This window comes from Aquarana catesbeiana, linkage group LG08 (genome assembly GCF_042186555.1).
Source record: "Aquarana catesbeiana isolate 2022-GZ linkage group LG08, ASM4218655v1, whole genome shotgun sequence".
NCBI classification, from domain to species: domain Eukaryota; kingdom Metazoa; phylum Chordata; class Amphibia; order Anura; family Ranidae; genus Aquarana; species Aquarana catesbeiana.
The window spans coordinates 78,284,974-78,310,242 of NC_133331.1; the positions used below are offsets into that span (position 1 = coordinate 78,284,974).

The window sequence follows — 25,269 nt, forward strand, 5'->3', positions numbered from 1 at the left end:
GTATAACATCTTTTTTTATTTTAGGGAAAAAAATTAAGATTTACAACCAATTTCACCTAGTGTTTAGTTTTCTCATTAGATGAACCCAGGGCTTTTTTTCAGCAGGAACTCAGTTCCACCACCTCTGGCTCAGGTCTTCTGCTCCCTGCTCACCACTATCACTTGGGAACACTGAAGTCCAGCTTCTGTATTTACAAGTGATAGCTTATCTCCCAGTAGCTCCCACAGGTCAGATCTCCAGCGCAGATCCCACTGAGTGCCAGACAGGGACAAGGGAAATACAGAACAGGTGCCCAGGGTTCAGTGCAGTCATGGGCAGGAGAGGGTGCGTGGTAGACTACACCCTCTGTGGTCTCCATTTTTTCCCTGGTGACCAGTTGTTAATTCTCCTAGTTCATGATATCCCTTGGAAGTGACTGTAGTATAGTATAGTATAGTATAGTATAGTATAGTATAGTATAGTATAGTATGCTGGGAGGTACTACAGCCGGATAAGTGCTTAAACTTAATATTGCAACAAAGGTAAGACATATGACAGATGGTGGAGCTTTTAAGGAGGGGGGAGAAGATGAGGGCAGTGGAGGGAGGGGGTTGTATGCAGAGGGAAGAGCTAATATTTGATGCCATTTGGCAGGTAAGTGTGTGTGGTGGCATGGTTGAGTTCCTGCACCTTTTCTCTGAGAAAAAAAGCCCTGGATGAACCCACCTATATATACAAAGTGTGCCTACAATAACATTCTTTATTGCTCATAGCAACCAATACTTGATTCATTTTCCAAAACGTGCTGCAGAAATGACAGGTGGAACTTGATTGGTTGTTAAAAGCAATGTGGAATTTTCTCATTGGCATATTTTTCATACACTCACTCTGTTTTATTGGTACTGTATTTTATTGCCAGTGAATGGAAAAATACCACAGTAATTTGGCTGTAATAGGCTGCACTAGCACATGTACCTGATTTTTTGTGATCCTTCACATTCTGATGTCTCAGTGTATGAACCTTAATGCTTGCTTTCACTAGCTGGTGAATGTAGTCTGAGACCAGGTTGTCTGCCCCTAGAAAGACATAACCTGCAGGAAAGGCCATGTCTTATGACTTTGTGAATGCCTCATATTAATTTGGTTAAACTGGAAACCTCTTTAAGAAAATGCAAAATGGAAAGCATTTCACACATGTATAATTTTTTTTTTTTTACAGATGTCCAAGGTAGGCCTTACAAACCCTTCCATCTGGTGTCTTTGGTCCTTTGTAAGGCGGTACTTCTCCAAGCTTGATTGGCCATTCTTCATAGAACTCCTAAACAACAGGGAAGGAGAGAATAAAACAAAGTCTGCGTTTAACAGTATGTTTATGGTCTGTATTTCCAGATAACAGTCCCAGTTGTATTGATTATTATGTGAGGGGAAGTATGGAAGTATTTGTTTACACCTGCAGTAATGACTACAAGTAGAAGTGTGGGACCCCACATATGTTTGAAGGAAGGACCGTTTGTATTACTCATAGAGCAACCAAGATTCTCACTTTAATGTAACATAATGAAAGTGCATTCTTTATTGATAAATGCACTGTAATAATATTTTTTTTTTTGGGCTAGTGCTTACATGTAATTCAAACAGATATCCTTTAACCACTTCAGCCCCGGAAGAATTTACCCCCTTCCTGACCAGGCTTTTTTTTGCGATACGGCAATGCGTCGCTTTAACTGACAATTGCGCGGTCATGTGACACTGTACCCAAACAAAATTGACGTCCTTTTTTTCCCCACAAATAGAGCTTTTGGTGGTATTTGATCACCTCTGCGGTTTTTATTTTTTGTGCTATAAACAAAAAAAGACGGACTATTTTGAAAAAAAAGCAATATTTCTTACTTTTTGCTATAATAAATATCCCCCAAAAATATGAAAAAAAACTAATTTCTTCCTCATTTTAGGCCGATATGTATTCTTCTACATATTTTTGGTAAAAAAAAAAAATCGCAGTAAGCGCAAAAGTTATAGCGTCTACAAAATAGGGGATAGGTTTATGGGATTTTTATTATTTTATTTTTTTTTACTAGTAATGGCACTGATCTGCGATTTTTATCAGCACTGCGACATTACGGCAGACAAATCGGACACTTTTGAGACTATTTTGGGATAATTGACATTTATACAGCAATCAGTGCTATAAATAGCCACTGATTACTGTATAAATGCCATTGGCAGGGAAGGGGTTAACACTAGGGGGCAATCAAGGAATTAATTTTGTTACCTAGAGAGTGATTCTAACTGTGGGGGGATGGGACTGCCTGGGTGAGGAGACCGATCGTTGTTCCTAAGCATTAGGAAAAACAGATCGGTCTCCTCACCTCTGACAGAACGGAGATCTGTTTGTTTACACTGACAGATCTCCGCTCTCTCCGTCTCAGGAGCAATCGCGAGTAGCCGGCGGCCCCGGTGGTCGCCGGCCACGTGCATGAGCTCCGACGTCATGCCGTGGGCGTGTGCACATACCCTGCACTCCTTAAAGCGCCCACCATACAGCTACGACGTTTTGCACAGGAGTGCTATTCTGCCACCGTCAATCGACGGCAGGTGTTCGGCAAGCAGTTAATCATACACAGTTTTGGCAAGCCTTTTTCTAAGTGGAGGTTGTCATTAATTAACCCCTCATTAGCCCTTATTGGTTTTTATTAACTTCTTCCATTTTTTCCTACTTTAACTATATTTTGCAGATTTGTTTTTAACTGTTCATATGTAAACATTTTTACTTTTCATACATTTTTTTTGTTCAGTTTCATAGTGCCATATTTAAAAAATGTAAGTAGCTTAAAGTTGAGTTCCAGGCTCCTTCAGAAAAAAATAAGTCAGCAGCTACAAATACTGTAGCTGCTGACTTTATTATTAGGGCACTTACCTGTCCTCAAATCCAGCGGTGTCCTCACCCAAGCCGATTTTTCAGTCGGCTCTCAGGTGCTGCTGCCACCACCTCGGCTAAGGAACCCGGCAGTGAAGCCTTGCGGGTTCACAGCTGGTTCCCTACTGTGCTGCACTTTGTAAATGGGGGAAGGAGGAGGGGGGCCAAACTTCCAAGTGACTTTGCCATGGCAAACTCAGCCGGAAGTGGGAGCAGGTACCTGTCAAAACCGAAAGGTGCCAAATGTGGCAGTGGAGGGGGTAGGCAGACAAGCGGAGCTTCCCCTTTTGGGTGGAGCTCCGCTTTAAGCTTATTGAATTGAACATAATTTGAGCTATGGGTGACCCTACTGACACCACCCATCTCTACAAACTTCAAATTGAAGAAGCCAATCAATGCACATGTGTAATAAAAAAGAAGGGGTGCCACAAAAAAAATTGTTGGCAGTGAGAGATTCGTCCATCCATGCTGTTTAGCATGAATAGGGGAATCTATGAGTTTCAGCGAAATGCTTCGATACATGGAATGATGGCACAGAGCCGCTCCAGGCTCTGGAAGGATCCTGACCATATTGTGGGATCCACCAAGATGCTTGATTGCCAGCTGGTTTAGTATCTCAGCGTCACTGACAGTCACCACTCTCTGCTCAAAGCTGACCAAGAACTGAGTGATCAGCAGTCATGTGATCGCTCAGTTCTCAGGCCTAGAGGCAGTGTGGGACAGCTGCAGGTTCAGACCTATGAATATGGTTTGTTTTTTTTTCAACCCCAGACATCTTTAATGAAAACCTGCCTTTTTACTATGCTTATTAGCACTAAATCACACTTGTGTGGCTTTTCCAAAAAACTAATAGTCACCTCAGCTAGCCATTAATGTATAAGCCCTATGGGGAAAGTTGAATTACAAACAATGTTTTTTTTTTTTTTACAATGATGAAAGTTGTGATCAGACAAGGTTTACCAACCTGTTTCATCACTATAGCCTCCCACCCTCCTAAGTACCAATAAACTCAGCTTGGGGGAGACACTTTATTATCTTCCCTTGTCCCAGAATATTTCTGTTCATATATATATTTTTGCCACAACGGAGCATTCATTTAAATTGCTTTAGGTATGTAGTTAGTACATGAATTTTTGTTATACTTTTCAGGCTTTGTAGCAGGCTGGTTTTACAGATTTCCTCTCTTCTGTCTGTTGTTCATGTCTTCACATATTTGTGTTACTTGAAGTGAGCGTGACACAAGACAATCACCTTTTCTTTTGTCATGTCCAACAATCCCACAGAATAGCGTTCACAATTCAAGTAAATCCTGACAGTATACAGAGCTTTGTGAAACTGACGCTCGATGTCTGTTAGTTCCTCAAAAACCTTATTAGCGCACCAAAGCATTATCTGTGAAGAGGAAATTGCCAGGTTATGGTGGAAAACAAGTTAAAACAACAACTTTTCTCTTTTTTTTTAGCAAACAAATTTGAAAGTGCACTGTATATATTGGCTGCATCTATTGTGGGTCAATTTTCACAGACAACCGCAAGTGTAAATGAGCCCATAGCAATTGAAAATCATATTTATTACAGTCCAACATGGCTATACTGATGGCTATATGGTTTTGACTATGCCTCTGTGGCCCATTCCCCCGGTGATGTCACCTGTGATGAAACGCGTAGGACGGGGCTTATGACGCCATTGCGCACACTGAATCTGATTGGCTGACAGTCAATGTATGGATGTCTCATTTGAAACTACCTACAGGAATGCCACGATCTGGATGCAATTGTCATACTTACCAATTGTGAGTTTTTCTCTTATTGCTATTTTAAAATCAATTTTGAGAAATGTTTTTACACTATAGGAGCTTCTCTTGCATTTTGTTTTTGACTCAATTATGAGACATGCCTATTAGCTGGAGGAGGTTAAACATCAGATGTGACCACTCTGTCTAGATAAGTGCTGCCAGACCTATATATGTACACAGGGGTCACTGCAATCTGGTAAGGAGCTATGTTTAACGTCCTTACAACGGGTGGAATTTTCTCAATTCCTGAATTTTAGAAACACGTGTTGGTGCCACTTTGGGTTCAGAAGATTCTCTTCTTCCTTCTTGAGCACCAGTGGATTGTCTATTGTACCAGGCACTTGCTTACTGCAAACATATTGATCTGGGGTGTGGCTTCCTTTTTATATATGGTATTTGCTCAGCCGCTAACTGTTTATCATGAGAAGGTTGCCTTATGAATCTTGTTGAAAAGTTAAGGAAACATTGCAAATGAGCACAGTTGCAATGCTTTTTAATAGCAAATGAAATATCATTTTACACATTACCTGGACTAGCTTTTTAATCTCCCAGCCTGATGCTATGGACATCCCACAAGTTCAGACACTTTCATACACAAGATCCTATTTTGTGAACCTTCCCTTATTTAAAAAAAAAAAAGTGTCCCGCGATGTAAATCCATCGTCAATCACTGCATCCAACGGTCCCAAGAAAAAAAAAAAAAAAAAGGAAAACTCCGCCTCCATGGGAGCTTTCTTTTTTTCCTATTTTTCAGGTCCATCGGTGACGGGATTGAAGAAGGATGGACATCGCAGGACACTTTTATATTTTTATTTTTTAATAAAGGAATTGTCAAAAATTGTCTCCTGTAGTTTTGACACTTGTTTTTTGACACTTTTTCGGTGAATGGGTATGGGGTACAATGTACCCCATACCCAATCACATAGGGAGGGCAGGATCTGGGGGCCCCCTTGTTTAAAGGGGGCTTCCAGATTCTGATAAGCCCCCTGTCCGCAGACCCTCACAACCACCAGGCAAGAGTTGTGGGGATGAGGCCCTTGTCCCCATCCCCATGTTGAGGGCATGTGGCCTGGTATGGTTCAGGAGTTGGGGGGCCCTCTCTTGCCCCCCCTTTTTTCCTGCGGGGAACCCCCACACCATTTTTTTTAAATTTTGGCACAGGGTTCCCCTTAACCACTTCAATACACTGTGTTATATAAACTACACTGCCTGCATTGACTGAATATATAGTCTACACTAAATGCAGAGTATATATATATATATATATATATATATATATATATATATATATATTAGATTGTATATATATCAAATACACTGCCTGCACTGACTGAATATAGAGTCTACACTGAATATCTAGTCTATGCTAAATGCAGAGTACATATATACTGGACTGTATATATATCAAATAAACTGCCACTAACTAACCTGCCCGGCTAATCTAGCTCAATCTATCTCCATCCGCACACTACACACAGGCCGCTATGTAAGCAGCCTTATATAGTGTGTGAGCCATGATTGGCCAAAGGCACCCTGCCTTTGGCCAATTATGGCTCTTTCAGCAGAGCGCGCTGTGATTGGCCAAAGCATGCAGGTCAAAGCAATAAGGCCAAAAAAGTGCATCATTCCCCATCAGTTGGAGTGCAACATACCTGTGCTATTACATTTTAATAAATAGTTTGATTCCTATAATAAATATCTTACCTGACTTTTTCTTAATTCAATGTTGTAAAGGTAGTTGATATGATTTTGTTTAAGGACCATTGATATTAAATCCAGATATTTGGTAAGTACCTGCAAAACGTATATAAGAGTGACATTTGCAGCTCATCAACTGACATACTGATGTTTATATTGTTTTTGCACTGTGTTACCTCTTCATCCTGTTTGGTAAAGGCTGGTTCATTCTCTTTGTTGATGGCCATTATAACTGCTAGGACCTCTTTTCCATATAAGACAGGTGTGGCCAATAGATTCTTTGTACAATAGCCCGTTTGCTTGTCTGCAAAGTCAGAGAAGTGTGTGTTCTGCGTAGGAGGAAAAGAAAATTGATTCTTCTTAATACATAACAATTTGGCTCTACATCCTAACTGGATGATATTTCGTTTACTAAAGCAAATGCCATGTTTCATTTTTATATAATACAGTTTTCACATTTTTTTTCATCCTTTTTTTTTAATCTCAGGGCTGCTGATCACCTCCAGCCCTTTTCATCTCCTTCTTCTCAAACTGCAATTGCTTCACTTTTGACGGCACTGCTCAGGACTGGCTTCTGGTCCATGCCTAATGCAATCTGTGCTGCAGGGCAACTTGTAATCTCTACCAGAGATGCAAGTGACAAGGTGACAATGTAGCATCACAGTTGGAAGACAGTTGTCAGCCAATGACCAGAAGTGCCTGAACATGGGCCTTCATGGCAGTATCACAAAATATTCAATTTATGAAAGCTGCAGATTTAACTAAAAAACTTTTTTGAAATGGCGTTAACATATCTAAATGTATATGAGATTTTACTAAGGCTGTGGAAATTAAAGATTAATTCCTCGATTAATCGTTAATTTTTTTGATCGATCAAAATTTATGGGCACAGTGAGACTGCATTATGGGCACGGTGAGACTGCATTATGGGCAGGGTGAGGCTGCTATTATAGGCATGGCGAGGCTGCAATTATGGGCATGGTAAGGCAGCATTATGGGCACGGTGAGACAGCATTATGGGCACGGTGAGACAGCATTATGGGCACGGTGAGACAGCATTATGGGCACGGTGAGGCTGCGATTATGGGCACGGTGATGCTGTGATTATGGGCACGGTGAGACTGCATTATGGGCACGGTAAGGCTGCGATTATGGGCATGGTGAGGCTGCGATTATGGGCACGGTGAGGCTGAGTTTAAGACGTGTGACGTCCTAGCCATGCCCCGCTATGTCCGGCTTCGGCCTTGCCATAACAACGGTGCTAAATCAGCTAAAAGTAGTTGGATCTGTATGTGCGTTATAATTAATCTAAATTAGTCGATTAATCGATTTAAAAAAAAAACGATTAATCGGACACGAAAATTTTAATCAGTAACAACCCTAGATTTTACTTATTAGGTTTAGGTCTTCTTTATGCAGTATACCAACTACTTGCTGTACGCATTTCATACACCAGGAAATGGTCAAAATATCTGCAATAATCTAGTTCACCTCCAAAAGAGCCCCTATTACTGTACCCACGACTCTGCAAATAGAACCATGCACTCTGACACACCTGGCTGGATGGGGATAATTTATTGTAGATGTTGCAAATGTCTATACAGTAACCCAACAGCAACAACACTGCAAACAGTTAAAGGAAAAATATATTACAAATAGGTGAAAAACAGAAAGAAATATACTGTAAAAAACAAACAATGGGTGTAGAAAGCAACTCCTTTTAAATCCTATACTAGGGCAAACTTAACTAAGGAGAGCTACGACAGCTTAATAGTCCTGCAGTCTGTAATATACTCTCCCTCTCTCTTCTGCTGGCCAGCTCATTGGGACTAACTGTTATGTCCGAGAGCTCAGGATAATTTCCCTTTAACCACTTGCTGACCGCCGAACGACAATGTACGTCGGCAGAATGGCACGGGCAGGCAAAAGGACTTACAGGTACGTCCTTGCCTTCCTGCGGACGGGGGGTCCGATCGGACCCCCCCGGTGCCTGCGGCAGTTGGATTCAGGTCAGGGGCGATCAAAGGTGAGGGGGAGGGCACTCATTCGTGGCTCCCCCCTCGCGATTGCTCCTGGCGATTGACAGGCTTCCTCGGCTTCTGTAATGTAAACAGAAGCGGAGGAAGTGATGTCATCTCTCCTCGAGCCGGTCTTTTCGTTCCGGCGCCAAGGAGAGAAGACATCCAAGTAAGTTTGCACAACACTACACTTCCAGTAGAACACGCAGGCACACTTTTCGCCCCCCCATCACCCCCCAGTCACCCCCTGATCACCCCCCCGTACCCCCTGTCACACTGACACCAAAAGCAGTTTTTTTTTTTCTGATTTTTGCATTGGTGTCAGTTTGTGACAGTTATAAGTGTTAGGGCAGTTAGGGTTAGCCCCCTTTAGGTCTGGGGTACCCCCCTTTAGGTCTAGGGTACCCCCCAACCCCTTCTAATAAAGTTTTAACCCCATGATCACCCCCCGTCGCCAGTGTCACTAAGCGATCGTTTTTCTGATCGCTGTATTAGTGACACAGGTGACGCTAGTTAGGGAGGTAAGTATATAGGTTCGCCGTCAGTGTTTTATAGCGACAGGGACCCCCATATACTACCTAATAAAGGTTTTAACCCCCTGATTGCCCCCTAGTTAACCCTTTCACCAGTGATCACCATATAATTGTTACGGGTGGTGCTGGTTAGTTAGTTTGTTTTTTATAGTTTATTATAGTTTTAGGGCACCCGCCGTTTATTACCTTATAAAGGTTTAACCCCCCGATCGCCCGGCGGTGATATAAGTTAAGTTTTTAGGGCCAGATAAGGTCTGCGTCGCCCCAGGCAGCGTCAGGTTAGCGCCAGTACCGCTAAAACCCGCGCACGCAGCATACACCTCCCTTAGTGCTATAGTATCTGAACGGATCAATATCTGATCCGATCAGATCTATACTAGCGTCCCCAGCAGTTTAGGGTCCCCAAAAACGAAGTGGTAGCGGAATCAGCCCAGATACCTGCTAGCACCTGCGTTTTGCCCCTCGGCCCAGCCTGCCCAGCCCACCCAAGTGCAGTATCGATCGATCACTGACACTTACAAAACACTAAGCACACATAACTGCAGCGTTTGCAGAGTCAGGCCTGATCCCTGCGATCGCTAACAGTTTTTTGGTAGCGTTTTGATACAGTCGCTGACAGTCAGGAGCTTTTTTGCCTGTGAGTCTCACTAGTGTACCCCTAAATTTAGAGCCCAAAATGGCAAATCGAAGGTACACTAGTGAAGAGGCCTACACGTTTCTGAGCATGACAGATAGTGAAGAGGAAGTCACTCATCTGTCAGATTCAGGCTCAGAATGCGATCCTGTAGACGACAGCGGCTCCATGACAGATAGCTCTGACGACAGAGTTGTGGTCCCTGCCAAGGTCAGGCGTACCAGACCTCAATCTTCTTCTTCTGTCCTTGAAGTGCAAGAACCGCAGGTCCCTCGTATGGAGCAGAGCAGTACTAGCGCCGCTATTCCTTCTAGTGAACTGGCAAGCACCAGCGGCCTAGTACACCCTGGTCGTACATCCAGCACTGCAGTATCACGTGGTGACGTGGCGAGTCCCATAAGTGCAGTTCAAGCTGGTGAGGTGGCAAGCACTAGTAGTGTCCCGCTGCCACCAAGAAGACAAAGACAGGTTCGTCGTGCCCATAGTGCCCTTCCTGCTGCATTCGCCAATCCAAATTGGGAACCCACCACTTCTGCAATACCCGTACTTCCCCCATTCACTGGCCAACCTGGAATTCAGGTGGAAACAGTTGATTTTACGCCACTGGATTTTTATTCACTGTTTTTCACCGAAGATCTCTATAGATCTATTGTGGACCAAAGCAATTAATTTATACGCTGGTCAACACATCGCCACTATTCCCCAGTCCTCCCTTTCCAGAGATTGGAGACCAATTACGGTCTCCGAATTTAAGATCTTTCTGGGCCTTTCCCTCAACATGGGCATAACTAAAAAGAGTGAGTTGCGGTCATATTGGTCCACTGACCCAATTCACCATATGCCCTTGTTCTCTGCCTCCATGGCCAAGACACGATACGAGCAGATTTTGCGGTTCATGCACTTCAATGACAATGAACTCTGTCATCCTCGTGGAGACCCTGGATACGATCGGCTCTACAAAATTCGGCCCCTCGTAAACCACTTCAACCAGCGTTTTGCAGACTTGTTTACTCCCCATCAAGTTGTCTGCGTTGACAAGTCCCTGATTAAATTTTCTGGCCGCTTGTCATTCAAACAGTACCTTCCCAGCAAACGTGCCAGATACAGGCTCAAGATGTATAAGCTCTGTGACAGGGCCACAGGCTATACATGTAGTTTTATGGTTTACGAGGGCAAAGATAGTCACGTAGAGCCGACAAACTGCCCTGACTACATAGGAAGCGCTGCAAGATAGTGTGGGACTTGGTGTCACCCCTTATTCGGAAAGGGGTACCATTTATATGTGGACAATTATTACACGAGCGTGACACTTTTTAGTCACCTTTTTGATCATCAAATTGGAGCATGTGGCACCGTGCGACCTAATCCCCAGCGGCTTGTAGATTCCCTTCTTAGGCTGGGTTAGAGAGCCTGCTTGCGGTGTAATAATTTGCTCGCTATGAAGTGGAGGGACAAAAAGAATGTTTTCGTTCTTACCTCCCTTCATGCAGACACGACGGTCCAAATTACTACGGCAACTGGTGTTGTGGAGAAACCCCTCTGTGTCCACGAATATAACCAAAATATGGGAGGGGTGGACCTCAACGACCAGTTGTTGGCGCCGTACCTATTTGCCCGTAAGGCCAGATGCTGGTACAAAAAAGTATCTGTATACTTATTTCAATTGGCTTTGCTGAAAGCTCATGTGCTATACAGAGCTTCAGGACAGACTGGATCCTTCCTTAAATTCCAGGAAGAGATCGTCAGAGCCCTTCTGTATCCAGACGGTGCTCCACCTCACCTTCCCCAACCAGCTGCAGTAAGCCGGCTGCATGGGAGGCATTTTCCTTATGTCCTCCCGAGTACCCCTACCCAACGAGCCCCCCAAAGAAAATGTTGTGTCTGCAGAAAGCGCGGATATAGGCGTGACACCCGGTATTATTGTCCCTCCTGTCCTGGCAATCCTGGTCTTTGCATCGGTGAATGTTTTGAGCGCTACCATACACTAGTTGAGTTTTAGCGTAGGGTACAGCATTGCACAGACTAGGACACACTTTCACAGGGTCTCCCAAGATGCCATCGCATTTTGAGAGACCCAAACTAGGAACCGTTACAGTTTTAAAAGTTACAAAAAATGTAAAAAAAAAAAAAAAAATGTAAAAAAAAAAATACACAAAAAAAATATAAAATAAAAAAAACAAAAATAGTTGTCGTTTTATTGTTCTCTCTCTCTCTCTCTCTCTCTATTCTCTCTCTATTGTTCTGCTCTTTTTTACTGTATTCTATTCTGCAATGTTTTATTGTTGTTATGTTTTATCATGTTTGCTTTTCAGTTATGTAATTTTTGTATAGTTTACTGTGTTTTAACCATTTTTTTGTTTTCAGGTACGCCATTCAGCTGCAGCGTGGATTTATTTATCTTGACAGCAACAGCGTTTGCTCCCACGATACATAAAGCCGTGACTCGAGCGCTGTCGGACGTGATTTCACCACCACAGTTACATACTTCAGCATATATGCCGAAGCGTGGGGGCAGGATGCCCCCACGCTTCGGCATATATATATTTTAGGCACAGGTTGCGTTAAATGTTTTATTTTTTACTATTTTTTTTGTATTTGCTTTGCAGGTATGGTAAGTCTTACTGTTATATTGTAATGTTATTTTGTTTTATTGTTAACCATCATTTGCTTAGGAGGTACGCCATTCAGTTGCAGCGCGGATTTATTTATCTTGACAGCAACAGCGTTTGCTCCCATGATACATAAAGCCATGACTCCAGCGCTGTCGGAGGTGATTTCACCACCACAGTTACATACTTCAGCATATATGCCGAAGCGTGGGGGCAGCAGTGGGCGGAGGAGCGATTTGCTCCTACCTTTTGCTGGAGGATGCCCCCATGCTTCGGCATATATAAACGGTGCATATATGCCCATCATTAGAAGTGGGTGGATGAAGGGAGGTATTCTAATGGTGGGCATACCCACCGATCAATCTCTTTTTTTCGTTCAGCCCACAGGCTGCATGAAAAAAAAGTTTACAATATATGCCCAACAAGGACCAGCAAGGTACTAGTATGTTGCTGGACTTTAAGTGGTTATACCAGAATGATGCCTGCAGGTTTAGGTATCATCTTGGTATCATTCTTTTCAGCCAGCGGTCGGCTTTCATGTAAAAGCAATCCTAGCAGCTAATTAGCCTCTATACTGCTTTTACAAGCAGTAGGAGGGAATGCCCCCCTCCCACCGTCTTCCATGTTTTTCTCTGGCTCTCCTGTCCCAACAGGGAACCTGAGAATGCAGCCGTTGATTCGGCCAGCTGACCATAGAGCTGATCAGAGACCAGAATGGCTCCAATCATCTCTATGGCCTAAGAAACCGGAAGCTACGAGCATTTTATGACTTAGATTTCGCCGGATGTAAACAGCGCCATTGGGAAATTGGGAAAGCATTTTATCACACCAATCTTGGTGTGGTCAGATGCTTTGAGGGCAGAGGAGAGATCTAGGGTCTAATAGACCCCAATTTTTTCAAAAAAGAGTACCTGTCACTACCTATTGCTACCATAGGGTATATTCACATTCCCTGAGATAACAATAAAAATGCTAAAAAAAAAAAAAATTTAAAGGAACAGTTTAAAAATAAGATAAAAAAGAAAAAAAAATAAGAAAGAAAAAAACAAAACAAAACGCCCCTCTCCCCCCACTCTCGCGCAAAGGCGAACGCAAGCGTCGGTCTGGCGTCAAATGTAAACAGCAATTGCACCATGCATGTGAGGTATCACTGCGAAGGTCAGATCGAGGGCAGTAATTTTAGCAGTAGACCTCCTCTTTAAATCTAAAGTGGTAACCTGTAAAGGCTTTTAAAGGCTTTTAAAAATGTATTTAGTTTGTCGCCACTGCACGTTTGTGCGCAATTTTAAAGCATGTCGTTTTTGGTATCCATGTACTCGGTCTAGGATAATCTTTTTTATTTCATCAAACATTTGGGAATATAGTGTGTTTTAGTGCATTAAAATTTTAAAAAGTGTGTTTTTTCCCAAAAAAATGCGTTTGAAAAATCGCTGCGCAAATACTGTTTGAAAAAAAAAATGAAACACCCACCATTTTAATCTGTAGGGCCTTTGCTTTAAAAAAATATATAATGTTTGGGGGTTCAAAGTAATTTTCTTGCAAAAAAAAATTTTTTTTTCATGTAAACAAAAAGTGTCAGAAAGGGCTTTGTCTTCAAGTGGTTAGAAGAGTGGGTGATGTGTGACATAAGCTTCTAAATGTTGTGCATAAAATGCCAGTACAGTTCAAAACCCCCCCAAATTACCCCATTTTGGAAAATAGACACCCCAAGCTATTTGCTGAGAGGCATGTCGAGTCCATGGAATATTTATTATGTGACACAAGTTGCGGGAAAAAGACAATTTTTTTTTTTTTGCACAAAGTTGTCACTAAATGATATATTGCGCAAACATGCCATGGGAATATGTGAAATTACACACCAAAATACATTCTGTTGCTTCTCCTGAGTACGGGGATACCACATGTGTGAGACTTTTTGGGAGCCTAGCTGCGTACGGGACCCCGAAAACCAAGCACCGCCTTCAGGCTTTCTAAGGGTGTAAATTTTTGATTTCACTCTTCACTGCCTATCACAGTTTTGGAGGCCATGGAATGCCCAGATGGCACAAACCCCCCCCCCAAATGACCCCATTTTGGAAAGTAGACACCCCAAGCTATTTGCTGAGAGGTATGGCGAGTATTTTGCAGACCTCACTTTTTGTCACAAAGTTTTGAAAATTGAAAAAAGAAAAAAAAAACATTTTTCTTGTCTTTCTTCATTTTCGAAAACAAATGAGAGCTGCAAAATACTCACCATGCCTCTCAGCAAATAGCTTGGGGTGTCTACTTTCCAAAATGGGGTCATTTGGGGGGGTTTTGTGCCATCTTGGCATTTTATGGCCTTCAAAACTGTGATAGGTAGTGAGGAGTGAAATCAAAAATTTATGCCCTTAGAAATCCCTAAGGCGGTGCTTGATTTTCGAAGCCCTGTACGCGGATAGGCTCACAAAAAGTCCCACACATGTGGTATCCCCGTACTCAGGAGAAGCAGCAGAATGTATTTTGGGGTGTAATTCCACATATGCTCATGGCATGTTTGAGCAATATATCATTTAGTGACAATTTTGTGCAAGAAAAGAAAAAAAAAGTTTGTAATTTTCCCGCAACTCTTGTCAAAATATAAAATATTCCATGGACTCAACATGCCTCTCAGCAAATAGCTTGGGGTGCCTACTTTCCAAAATGGGGTAATTTGGGTGGGAGGGGGGTTTGTGCTATCTTGGCATTTTATGGCCTTCAAAACTGTGATAGGTAGTGAGGAGTGAAATCAAAAATTTACGCCCTTAGAAATCCTGAAGGCGGTGCTTGATTTTCGAAGCCCCGTACGCGGCTAGGCTCCCAAAAAGTCCCACACATGTGGTATCCCCGTACTCAGGAGAAGCAGCAGAATGTATTTTGGGGTGTAATTCCACATATGCCCATGGCATGTTTGAACAATATATCATTTAGTGACAACTTTGTGCAAAAAAAAAGTTTGTCATATTCCCGCAACTTATGTCAAAATATAAAATATTCTATGGACTCAACAGGCCTCTCAGCAAATAGCTTGGGGTGTCTACTTTCCAAAATGGGGTCATTTGGGGGGGGGGTTGTGCCATCTTGGCATTGTATGGCCTTCAAAACTGTGATAGGTAGTGAGGAGTGAAATCAAAAATTTACACCCTTCGAAATCCTGAAGGCGGTGCTTGGTTTTCGGGGCCCCGTATACGGCTAGGCTCCCAAAAAGTCCCACACATGACATGTGGTATCTCCATACTCAGGAGAAGCAGCTAAATGTATTTTGGGGCACAATTCCACATATAACCATGGCATGTGTGAGCAATATATCATTTAGTGACAACTTTTTGTAAAGAAAATTTTTTTTTATTTTTTTATCATTATTCAATCACTTGGGACAAAAAAAATGTTTATTCAATGGGCTTAACATGCCTCTCAGCAATTTCCTTGGGGTGTCTACTTTCCAAAATGGGGTCATTTGGGGGGGGGGGGTTGTACTGCCCTGCCATTTTAGCACCTCAAGAAATGAGATAGGCAGTCATAAACTAAAAGCTGTGTAAATTCCAGAAAATGTACCCTAGTTTGTAAACGCTATAACTTTTGCACAAACCAATAAATATACGTGTATTGACATTTTTTTACCAAGGACATGTGGCCGAATACATTTTGGCCTAAATGTATGACTAAAATTGAGTTTATTGGATTTTTTTTATAACAAAAAGTTGAAAATATCATTTATTTTCAAAATTTTTGGTCTTTTTCCGTTTATAGCGCAAAAAATAAAAACCACAGAGGTGATCAAATACCATCAAACGAAAGCTCTATTTGTGGGAAGAAAAGGAAGCAAATTTCGTTTGGGTACAGTATTGTATGACCGCGCAATTAGCAGTTAAAGCGACGCAGTGCCAAATTGTAAAAAGTGCTCTGGTCAGGAAGGGGGTAAATCCTTCCGGGGCTGAAGTGGTTAAGTACTCATAATAGCACTGACTCTGGTCCCTTTAAAAACTGATAAAGACACTGGCTCTGTGCTATTTGCAGGCAACACTGTCCCTCTTTTGTCAAAGTGTAGTGCGGTTTTGGCCAGCGGCCTCTCACCAACTCCTGTATTAGCAGGCAATTTTCTTGTGTTTACTGTTGGCAGCACAGTCAGTCAGTGTGTATAGCATCCTTCCTCTTGATCAGGCAGCACCCTGGCATCCATGATGCTTTACGATGTCCCACAAATGTATATAGAAAGAAAGGGGTTCCCCTGAATGGACTTTAACGGCACTTGCAAAAGGATATTAAAGAGTAAATATGTGTGCCAACGTATAAGAAATAAAGGAATTTTTATTTGAACATGACATAGATTAAAAACATTGCATACATTAAATTCAACGGAACATATTACACAGTTAACAAGTTTAGTGTTGTTACCACATGGTAAAATTCTATACGAGGGCTCTTTTCACAGATGTGAAAAGAGCGAGGGCTCTTTTCATATCTGTGAAAAGAGCCCTCGTATAGAATTTTACCATGTGGTAACAACACTAAACTTGTTAACTGTGTAATATGTTCCGTTGAATTTAATGTATGCAATGTTTTTAAACTATGTCATGTTCAAATAAAAATTCCTTTATTTCTTATACGTTGGCACACATATTTACTCTTTAATATCCTTTTGCAAGTGCCTTTAAAGTCCATTCAGGGGAACCCCTTTCTTTCTATATACATTTGTAGTTTTGAATGTGGCACTGCTCCTTTAACCTAGGGAAGCAAATCACCCCATATTTTTTACGATGTCCCACAATGTCTGCCACTGCTCCTCTATCCCTCTCATGTGCAGTGGTGAGCGATCTGCTAGCAGCTAGCATTATGTTTACAGTTTACCATAATTAACATGGTTTGTACTGAGTTGGTAGATCTTCGTTCTTAATTGTAAACTAAATGTGCACACTGTCTGTCCTACCAAAGGGTTAAAGATCTCAAAGCTTGATTGGTACATTGTATTTTAATACACTGTTAACTTGGAGCCTAACAACCTGGCTTCCTTGTAGCACATACAAAACTATAAACCCAGACAGGATATGGTAATGTGGGCTGAAGGAGCAGAAGTGAGATATGCAGGTACCGTCTGGTTTAGGAAGGATTTACTGTATTTGCAATGCATACAGACCAAAAGTTGGAAATTCTCTTTGCAGTTTATGATTAATTTAGATACAAGCAATTGTAAAAAAAAAAAGCCATTCGTCATCAATTAAACCGCACAATGCTTCATTTTTCCTTACTTGATGTGATCAACTGGAAAATATGATCTATCAGTTATAAATGTAAATGAGCTTTTAAAAATATTTAATCAATCTAAAATAAAATTAGTTCTTCAACAAACATGCAGATAGTTATTCAATTTGGAAGTAGCAATTGACAAACTTCCACCACGGCTGATCAACTTTTCAAAATCGATCAAGAGCTCACTAAATAGAGAATCTTTGTTTTTTTTCAAATTGAATCAAATAAGTTGCAATGAGGGATCAATTGAATGATCATAACAATATGTGTGTGGTAAGGACAAGCACATCATGCCCAATGCTAAGCTTTGGTTTTAGTGTTGTAAAGCTGTTTGAGGGGACAGCTACATACTTCTTCAGTTTTCTTAAGAGAGTCTTGGCTTCTGGGGTGTTGCTGTACCTTTAAGGAGGATTGGGCTATCTCAGGTTATTCATTTTTTTATATTTCACAGGCTGGAGAAAAATTGTTAGTGGTGTGCTGGACCAGAGGCTTAAAAAAGGATAGGGCTTGATATTAGAACTCAGAGGGCAGCTCTCTAAAAACGGGGTGTCTTTGGGAGTCCTTAGAACAGTCTGAAAAATGTAGAACGGATGAGAGCACCAGAGAATAAAGTACAAGTATAGTAGGTTTTTACTGAACATGTCAACAAAGACCAGCATATTTCAGGGCTCATAAACACTTTATCAGGGCTTAAAATGCCAGCAGTGATTCAAGAAAAAAATCTGGGGAACTGAGTTTCTTTTTAAGTGTAAGCATTTGTATTTTAACTGTTTCGGGTCACCAGTAAGGCTGCCAAGGCCCTTGTTTTCTACAGATTGGATATGGTAATTCTGAATATTATTGTAAATATGTGATGTAGCCCTATGAAGCACTTTTCAATAGGGCAGGAAGGTGTCAGAAAGTCCAGTAAATGCCCTTAAAGTATAACAAGAGAACATTACATTGTTAATGTTAAGAGCTTTCATAATGGTGGATATTTATGTGATGCTGAAATGTATTTCAGGAAATAATATATTAAAATAAAGGGCAATGGTTTGATAACAGAATGGAAATTGGCTTGTGTGCAATGCAAACACGTTTTTAAACTTTTTTTCTAAATTTTGATGGGCAAAATAGAAGGAACAAGGTTATTCCCTTTTTAGAGTAAAATATAGTCTAATGTGTCTTTGGTGGTACAAAAAAGTCCCCAAAATATTCTTTTCAAAATGTGTTCATGGTAAGGGGATGTAGGCATTGTGAAAAAAAGGGGAAGTAATATATATAAATATAACTTGTAACACACCATATTAAGAAGGAAAGAATGCCCTCACAAATAACCACAATTGTTTAGTGGATGATTTTGGAAAGTGTAGGAGGATAATGGAAAAGGGAGTTAAATTAGCCATTGACCTAGGCAGATCAAAACCAGTCACACGTGGACCTATGCAGACATCTGAATACCAATTCTTTAATTATTATAACTATGCATGCTTGCTTATAAATTATTTGTATTCCAATGTTAAGATTTACTTACTTTGTAATGTTGTATTAGACATTACTGACATTGTATGTAGAATGTCAGGGCTACCCTGAAGTCTGAAACCCTGCCAACTGTCTTGCCCCACACATATTGCCTCAAAACTCCTGAGACTGCAAAACAATTTCAATTAACAGTACTTGGTAGTTAAGAGAAATGTGAGCTGCTGCATGGTTCTGTTACTGAACCCTGTTATGTAATCTCAGCACATCGAAGACAGAGCAGCAACTGTCAGACTTCAGATGACATCTGATGCCCTAATATAAAGCTAAAATTGTCTGACTTATCCAAAGTTAAGTACAGCTAACTAATGTAAAAATAAAGATTTTTACAAGTAATTTCTCAAGTTATCAAATTTACAAGTAATTATAGATATACAGTCTATATACTGTAACTATCCATGCAGTGCCTTGAAAAAATATTCATACCCATTTTGTTACAACCAAAAACGTAATTGTATTTTATTGGGATTTTATGTGATAGACCAACACAAAGTGGCACATAATTGTGAAGTGGAAGGAAAATGATAAATGGTTTTCCAAATTTTTTACAAATAAATATGTGAAAAGTGTGGCGTGCATTTGTATTCAGCCCCCTGAGTCAATACTTTGTAGAACCACCTTTCACTGCAATTACAGCTGCAAGTTATTTGGGGATGGCAAAGATCTCTCTGAGGATCTGAAAAAAAGAATTGTTGTTCTACATAAAGATGGCCTAGGCCAGGGATATGCAATTAGTGGACCTCCAGCTGTTGCAAAACTACAAGTGCCATCATGCCTCTGCCTCTGGGTGTCATGCTTGTGGCAGTCAGAGTCTTGCTATGCCTCATGGGACTTGTAGTTCTGCAACAGCTGGAGGTCCGCTAATTGCATATCCCTGGCCTAGGCTATAATAAGAATGCCAAGACCCCGAAACTGAGCTGCAGCACAGTGGCCAAAACCATAAAGTGGTTTAACAGTACGGGTTCAACTCAGAACAGGCCTTGCCATGGTCGACCAAAGAAGTTGAGTGCACCTGCTCAGCGTCATATCCAGAGGTTGTCTTTGGGAAATAGACGTATGAGTGCTGCCAGCATTGCTGCAGAAGTTGAAGGGGTGGGGGGTCATCCTGTCAGTGCTCAGACCATACGCCGCACACTGCATCAAATTGGTCTGCATGGCTGTCGTCCCAGAAGGAAGCCTCTTCTAAAGATGATGCACAAGAAAGCCCACAAACAATTTGCTGAAGACAAGCAGACTAAGGACATGGATTACTGGAACCATGTCCTGTGGTCTGATGAGATCAAGATAAACTTATTTGGTTCAGATAGTGTCAAGCGTGTGTGGCAGCAACCAGATGAGGAGTACAAAGACAAGTGTTTCTTGCCTAAAGTCAAGCATGGTGGTGGGAATGTCATGGTCTGGGGCTGCATGAGTGCTGACAGCAGTGGGGAGCTACAGTTCATTTAGGGAACCATGAATGCCAACATGTACTGTGACATACTGAACCAGAGCATGATCACCTCTCTTCGGAGACTGGGGCCGCAGGGCGGTATTCCAACATGATAACGACCCCAAACACACCTCCAAGACGACCACTGCCTTGCTAAAGAAGCTGAGGGTAAAGGTGATAGACTGGCCAAGCATGTCTCCAGACCTAAACCCTATTGAGCAGCTGTGGAGCATCCCTTGCAGACTTTGAGCTGGTATTTAAGTGGCACTCTATAGTATTCTTCTTCACTCCTACATCCGGCTGCAACAGAAAATATCATGCGGGGAGATGAAGGATGGAGGAGCTGGGACAACACGGACAATAATTAAACACTAGCAGGAGTGGAGAGGGTTATGACGTGCAAGGAGGGAGGGGACAGTACTAGAGGAATTGACATTTTTTGGGGAGTCAATTCCCTAGTAATTTAAGAGGCACACAGCAAGTGAATAAAAAGTAGTTTATGAAAAGGTAAAACTGCTGCATTTAAGTATTTAAACCTGAAGGTTAATCTGCTTATGAGTTGCCTTCCCTGGTTCCTCCCTCGTTCCAGGCCGGTTGGAGGATCTCCCTATCATCACTGATTCTATCTTCAGGAGTTAAACACCAAGATGGATGCCATGTCGTGATTATCCTCAGGTGTCCCTGCACCTGGACTTTGCTGCAACATTTATCTGGAGTTCTCTTTATTAATAACTATATAGACCCAGGTATATGTGCACAATTCCACCAGGACTCCTACTGGGCCCTTTGCTGAACAAACCAGTTTTTTTTAATGGATGTATGTACTATTATTGATATGTCTTGTATAAAGCTTATTTGATTTTCAAACTGGTGTGTATTTGTATACTTATTGTTAATGTTCTATGCTGGCTGCAGTAGTACCTCTTCTCCTCTTCTCTATTAGATTACTGGTTAATTTCCCAGAAAGGGTATCCCCTCTGCGCACAGAGGCACTGTCCTGGGTGGAGGTACTGCCAACTTTATTATCAAACCCACTCCCCCACTTACCAAAGGTTCTGGTCCTCTTATTTATGTACAGGTTTAGTACATTATCTTGTTTGGGGTGAGGGGGCATTTCTCATAACCCCCCCTCCCCAAAAGAGGGCTACAAGTATATATCACAAAATCTAGAATTTGAATCTTCAGTTGTTTCAATTGAGTTATAGAATGTTAAAAGACACAAGTGGTATACAAAGTAAAAACATCCAACAAAGAAAGTCAATATATATTGTATTCATTCAGTATATTAGATTGCATCACATTGAAAATGTACAAAAATACTGAGGAATCAGGCTGCTGAATAGAAAAACCCGGAATGCTCCTGATAGACAGATCATGTGATCTAAGCTGCCCAAGATTTATAAGGAAACTTTTTTTTTTTCATTCAAAATGACAATGACTTACATTCTGCTGGTTAAAATGAAGTGTAATATATAATTATGGGTCCACTTTATGCAAACAGGCAGGGGATCAGGGATTAGACTGTAGCAGAACATATATGTTCAATAGTATGTAAACGCTACTTACATGAGTGGATCAGAAAGCATCTGAATTAATAGTAAATGGATTATCCACAGTTCATAGGATTATACTGTTATCAGATTTCATAAGGGATATTCACTAATCGGATCAATATCCTTGATGTAAGGGATTCAAGTTTATTAAATTAAGACAAATCATTTCATACTGGCTGTATTGGTAAAATACATAAAGGTGGTGTGGGGGGGGTGGGGGGGGGTGGAGGTTTCTAAAACTACTCCCAAAATCAATGGTAGGGTTAGATTGCTTTACTTAAGATATATTCATTCTCTTGTTGGTTTCAAATATTTAAGTCATGTTAATGCAAAAAACAGAATCAGAAAATCATTACTGCTGAATTTAAAAATCTTATTAATGTTGGTTTCATCAAACCTGCACTGGGTCCAAAAGAGGTGATTGGGCACTTGGCAAAGTCTTTGTTTGATCCTATTTTTTTGTACTTTTCAACATAACAGGGAGTGTTTAGAAGCACTCCCAAGTTTTATTACTGCCTGAGGTTTTGTTAAGAACCTTTCTTTTCATTTTCTGTTAATGTAATAAACAGGACAGGAAATGAGAGAACTTCTACAACAGAGACGTAGGCAGAACTGAAAAGCTGACAGGGGTTTTAAATTTTGGTTGATAATACACTTTAAAGTCCATCTATGGGCAAATATAAGTAGTAGGAAATCCTAGCTGTCCTGTATACACCACCCGCAATCCTGGCAATTAGTGCCTCACAATTTATATTTATGCTGGAGTAATCGACAAAAGTCATTCTGCCTACTGAGGGGAAACCAGTTATTTACCAGCATGGATTCAGATTTGGAAAGAAAATGGAGCAAACCTTTACAAGAAATTAGTGAATGTATAAATTGTATGCAGGTACCATTCTTGAAGAGTGTCGATGCCAGGACAAAATGATGCCTGGCATTACTGCATTTTAGTTAATACAGGACCCAACCACATTTTACTCTACTGGGCAGCATAAGACTCTAAAATTTTCCAAATCAACTAAAATGGTTTTGTCATTATAAGGGTTTTCTAAATGGAGAGAACAACATCATGTGTTTCATTGGGACTGAAAATGAAAGCTAAAGTAGAATAAAAAGGCACCAATCAAAATTCCCTTAAATCAAGTGCAGCTGCCCCTTTAAGTGTAAACAGCACTTAAAATAGTAAAATATAAAGTTAGGTGCTACTTCTTTAAAAATCAAAGTGCATAGAAATATGAGAAATAAATTCAGTGTCACCAAATATATGTGAAAATATTGCAATCAAACATAACAATTATCCATAAAAAAATGTAATACCACACAGACAGCTCAATTAATATCCAAAAATGTGTGATGTAATTCCCATACACCATGCCTTTAATTGTCAGTGATGAGCTATTCCTTCTTCACTCCAAACATTGTGCTCCACCACATGTGGTAACAGTCACTCATCAGACTTATGTGGCCATAAAGACCTGCCAAGCTTTAGGCCCAGGTTAACATATATGCGAATTAGATGCAGCTTTCCAATTCGCATGACATGCAAGTGTGACGGGCTCTCAATGGAGCCGGTTCACACATGTCCAGGGCGGCCACAGTCCGCATTCCAAAAGGGTCCTGTGCATCTTTGGATCTGGTTGAGGTGCGAATTCAGGCAAATATTCGGACCTGAATCGCACCTGAACCAGTGAACAGACACACACTGGACCCCATGCTGTGAATCGCGGCTGCACATATACAAACCCGGCCTTAAGGTTAGAATCAGCAAGGAAGAAGAGATAAATCCACTGTCACCATGCGCTTCAGCTCCTCTCTCATACCCAGCAGAAATCACAAGTCCAGCTAAATAATATATGTATAGTGTAGGACGTTTATTTAAAATTAGGGGAAAATAAGTGTAAACCATATGCACTTACATTTAGTTGTGCCTGAAAGGCACCAACACAAACAGCTTGTAAGGAATGTGACTCGTGCACTGCTGCTTACCACACACGAACACATGCATTCCACTGAACCGGACATGACGTCACTCAAAGACCCGGAAACTATAGTTGCGGACCAGCCTCAAAGCATTTCACACGTATGCATCTTTAGCTTCCTGAGGACGCATACATGCAAAATGCATTGAGGCTGGGTCACGGTTATCGTTTATGGGTCTTTGAGTGACGTTACAAACAGAAATTTTAACCCAACTGAGTCCCTAACTGTGTGTTAACTACAGTAGGATGGTTATTTTTGGATTCCCACGTCACTGCCTGGATTATGTGCAATTTTTTATTGGCTCTTTGGGGCAGAATCCTCTCAGGATCAGAAACTGCACCATTATGATGATGTCATAACATGTCATGGTTGTACAGGCAAAGAATGAAGCAACAGACAAACTGTCTTCACTCACAGTAGAGGTGCTGATGACGTAGTCAGGTGATTAAAAAAAACAGTCACATAAAAACAAAGCTCAGATATCCATTCTGCACATAAACAGAAACATAAAAAGAAAAAAAAAACACATACTACTACAAATAAATAAATAAATACATGCATACATTTATAATTCCCTTATATCATCATCCTGTTACATGCAAAACCTTCAAAAAACATTTCTATATACTGTATAGATCAGGGGTAGGCAACCTTTTGAGCACAGTGTGCCAAAAAATGTTTTCAAAGAAATTGAGCGTGCCGATTTTATAACAAAAAAATTTCAACTTCACACTCTCAATCACGAAAAGGATTTTTTATAAAGTAAATGCTGTAAACTACTTTGAAAATAAAACATAGAAATTACCATTCTGCACTCCACGCCTCAGATCAGCCCAAATTCCTGCAACTCCACACCTCAGATGAGCCCCAATTCATGCACCTTCACACCTCAGATCACTGTCCCCCCTGCAAATCTGTTTCACCTGGGTACCCCCCTGGTCTTCTGCCCCACCCCTCTAACCCCCGGTACATCTGCCCCACCACTGTACCCCCTGCTCATCTGCCCCACCACTGTACCCTCTGCTCATTTGCCCCACCACTGTAACCCCCTGCCCATCTGCCCCACCACTGTAACCCCCTGTGCATTTACCCCACCACTGTCCCACCCTGCTCATCTGCCCCACCAATGTACCCCCTTTCTCATCTGCCCCACCAATGTACTCCCTTTCTCATCTGCCCCACCAATGTACACCCTTTCTCATCTGCCCCACCACTGTACTACCCTGCACATCTGCCCCACCACTGTACTACCCTGCACACCTTTTCACTTAGGGGTGTTATCACTTTTATTGCCAGCGGTTTAGACATTAATGGCTGTGTGTTGACTTATTTTGAGGGGACAGCAAATTTACACTGTTATA

General features: G+C 41.4%; 1 protein-coding gene across 1 annotated transcript in view; it reads right to left on the minus strand.

Annotated features, from left to right (window-relative positions):
• The window catches only part of PDE6C (phosphodiesterase 6C), a 138,870-nt gene that overhangs the window by 84,065 nt on the left and 29,536 nt on the right, over positions 1-25,269 (minus strand). Inside the window, exons 2-5 of the mRNA XM_073596026.1 lie at positions 6,567-6,719; positions 6,397-6,486; positions 4,149-4,289; positions 1,224-1,298 (exon numbers count right to left, since the gene is read on the minus strand). Of these exons, the coding sequence (XP_073452127.1) occupies positions 1,224-1,298; positions 4,149-4,289; positions 6,397-6,486; positions 6,567-6,719 (459 nt within the window). The remainder of the gene's footprint in view (positions 1-1,223; positions 1,299-4,148; positions 4,290-6,396; positions 6,487-6,566; positions 6,720-25,269) is intronic.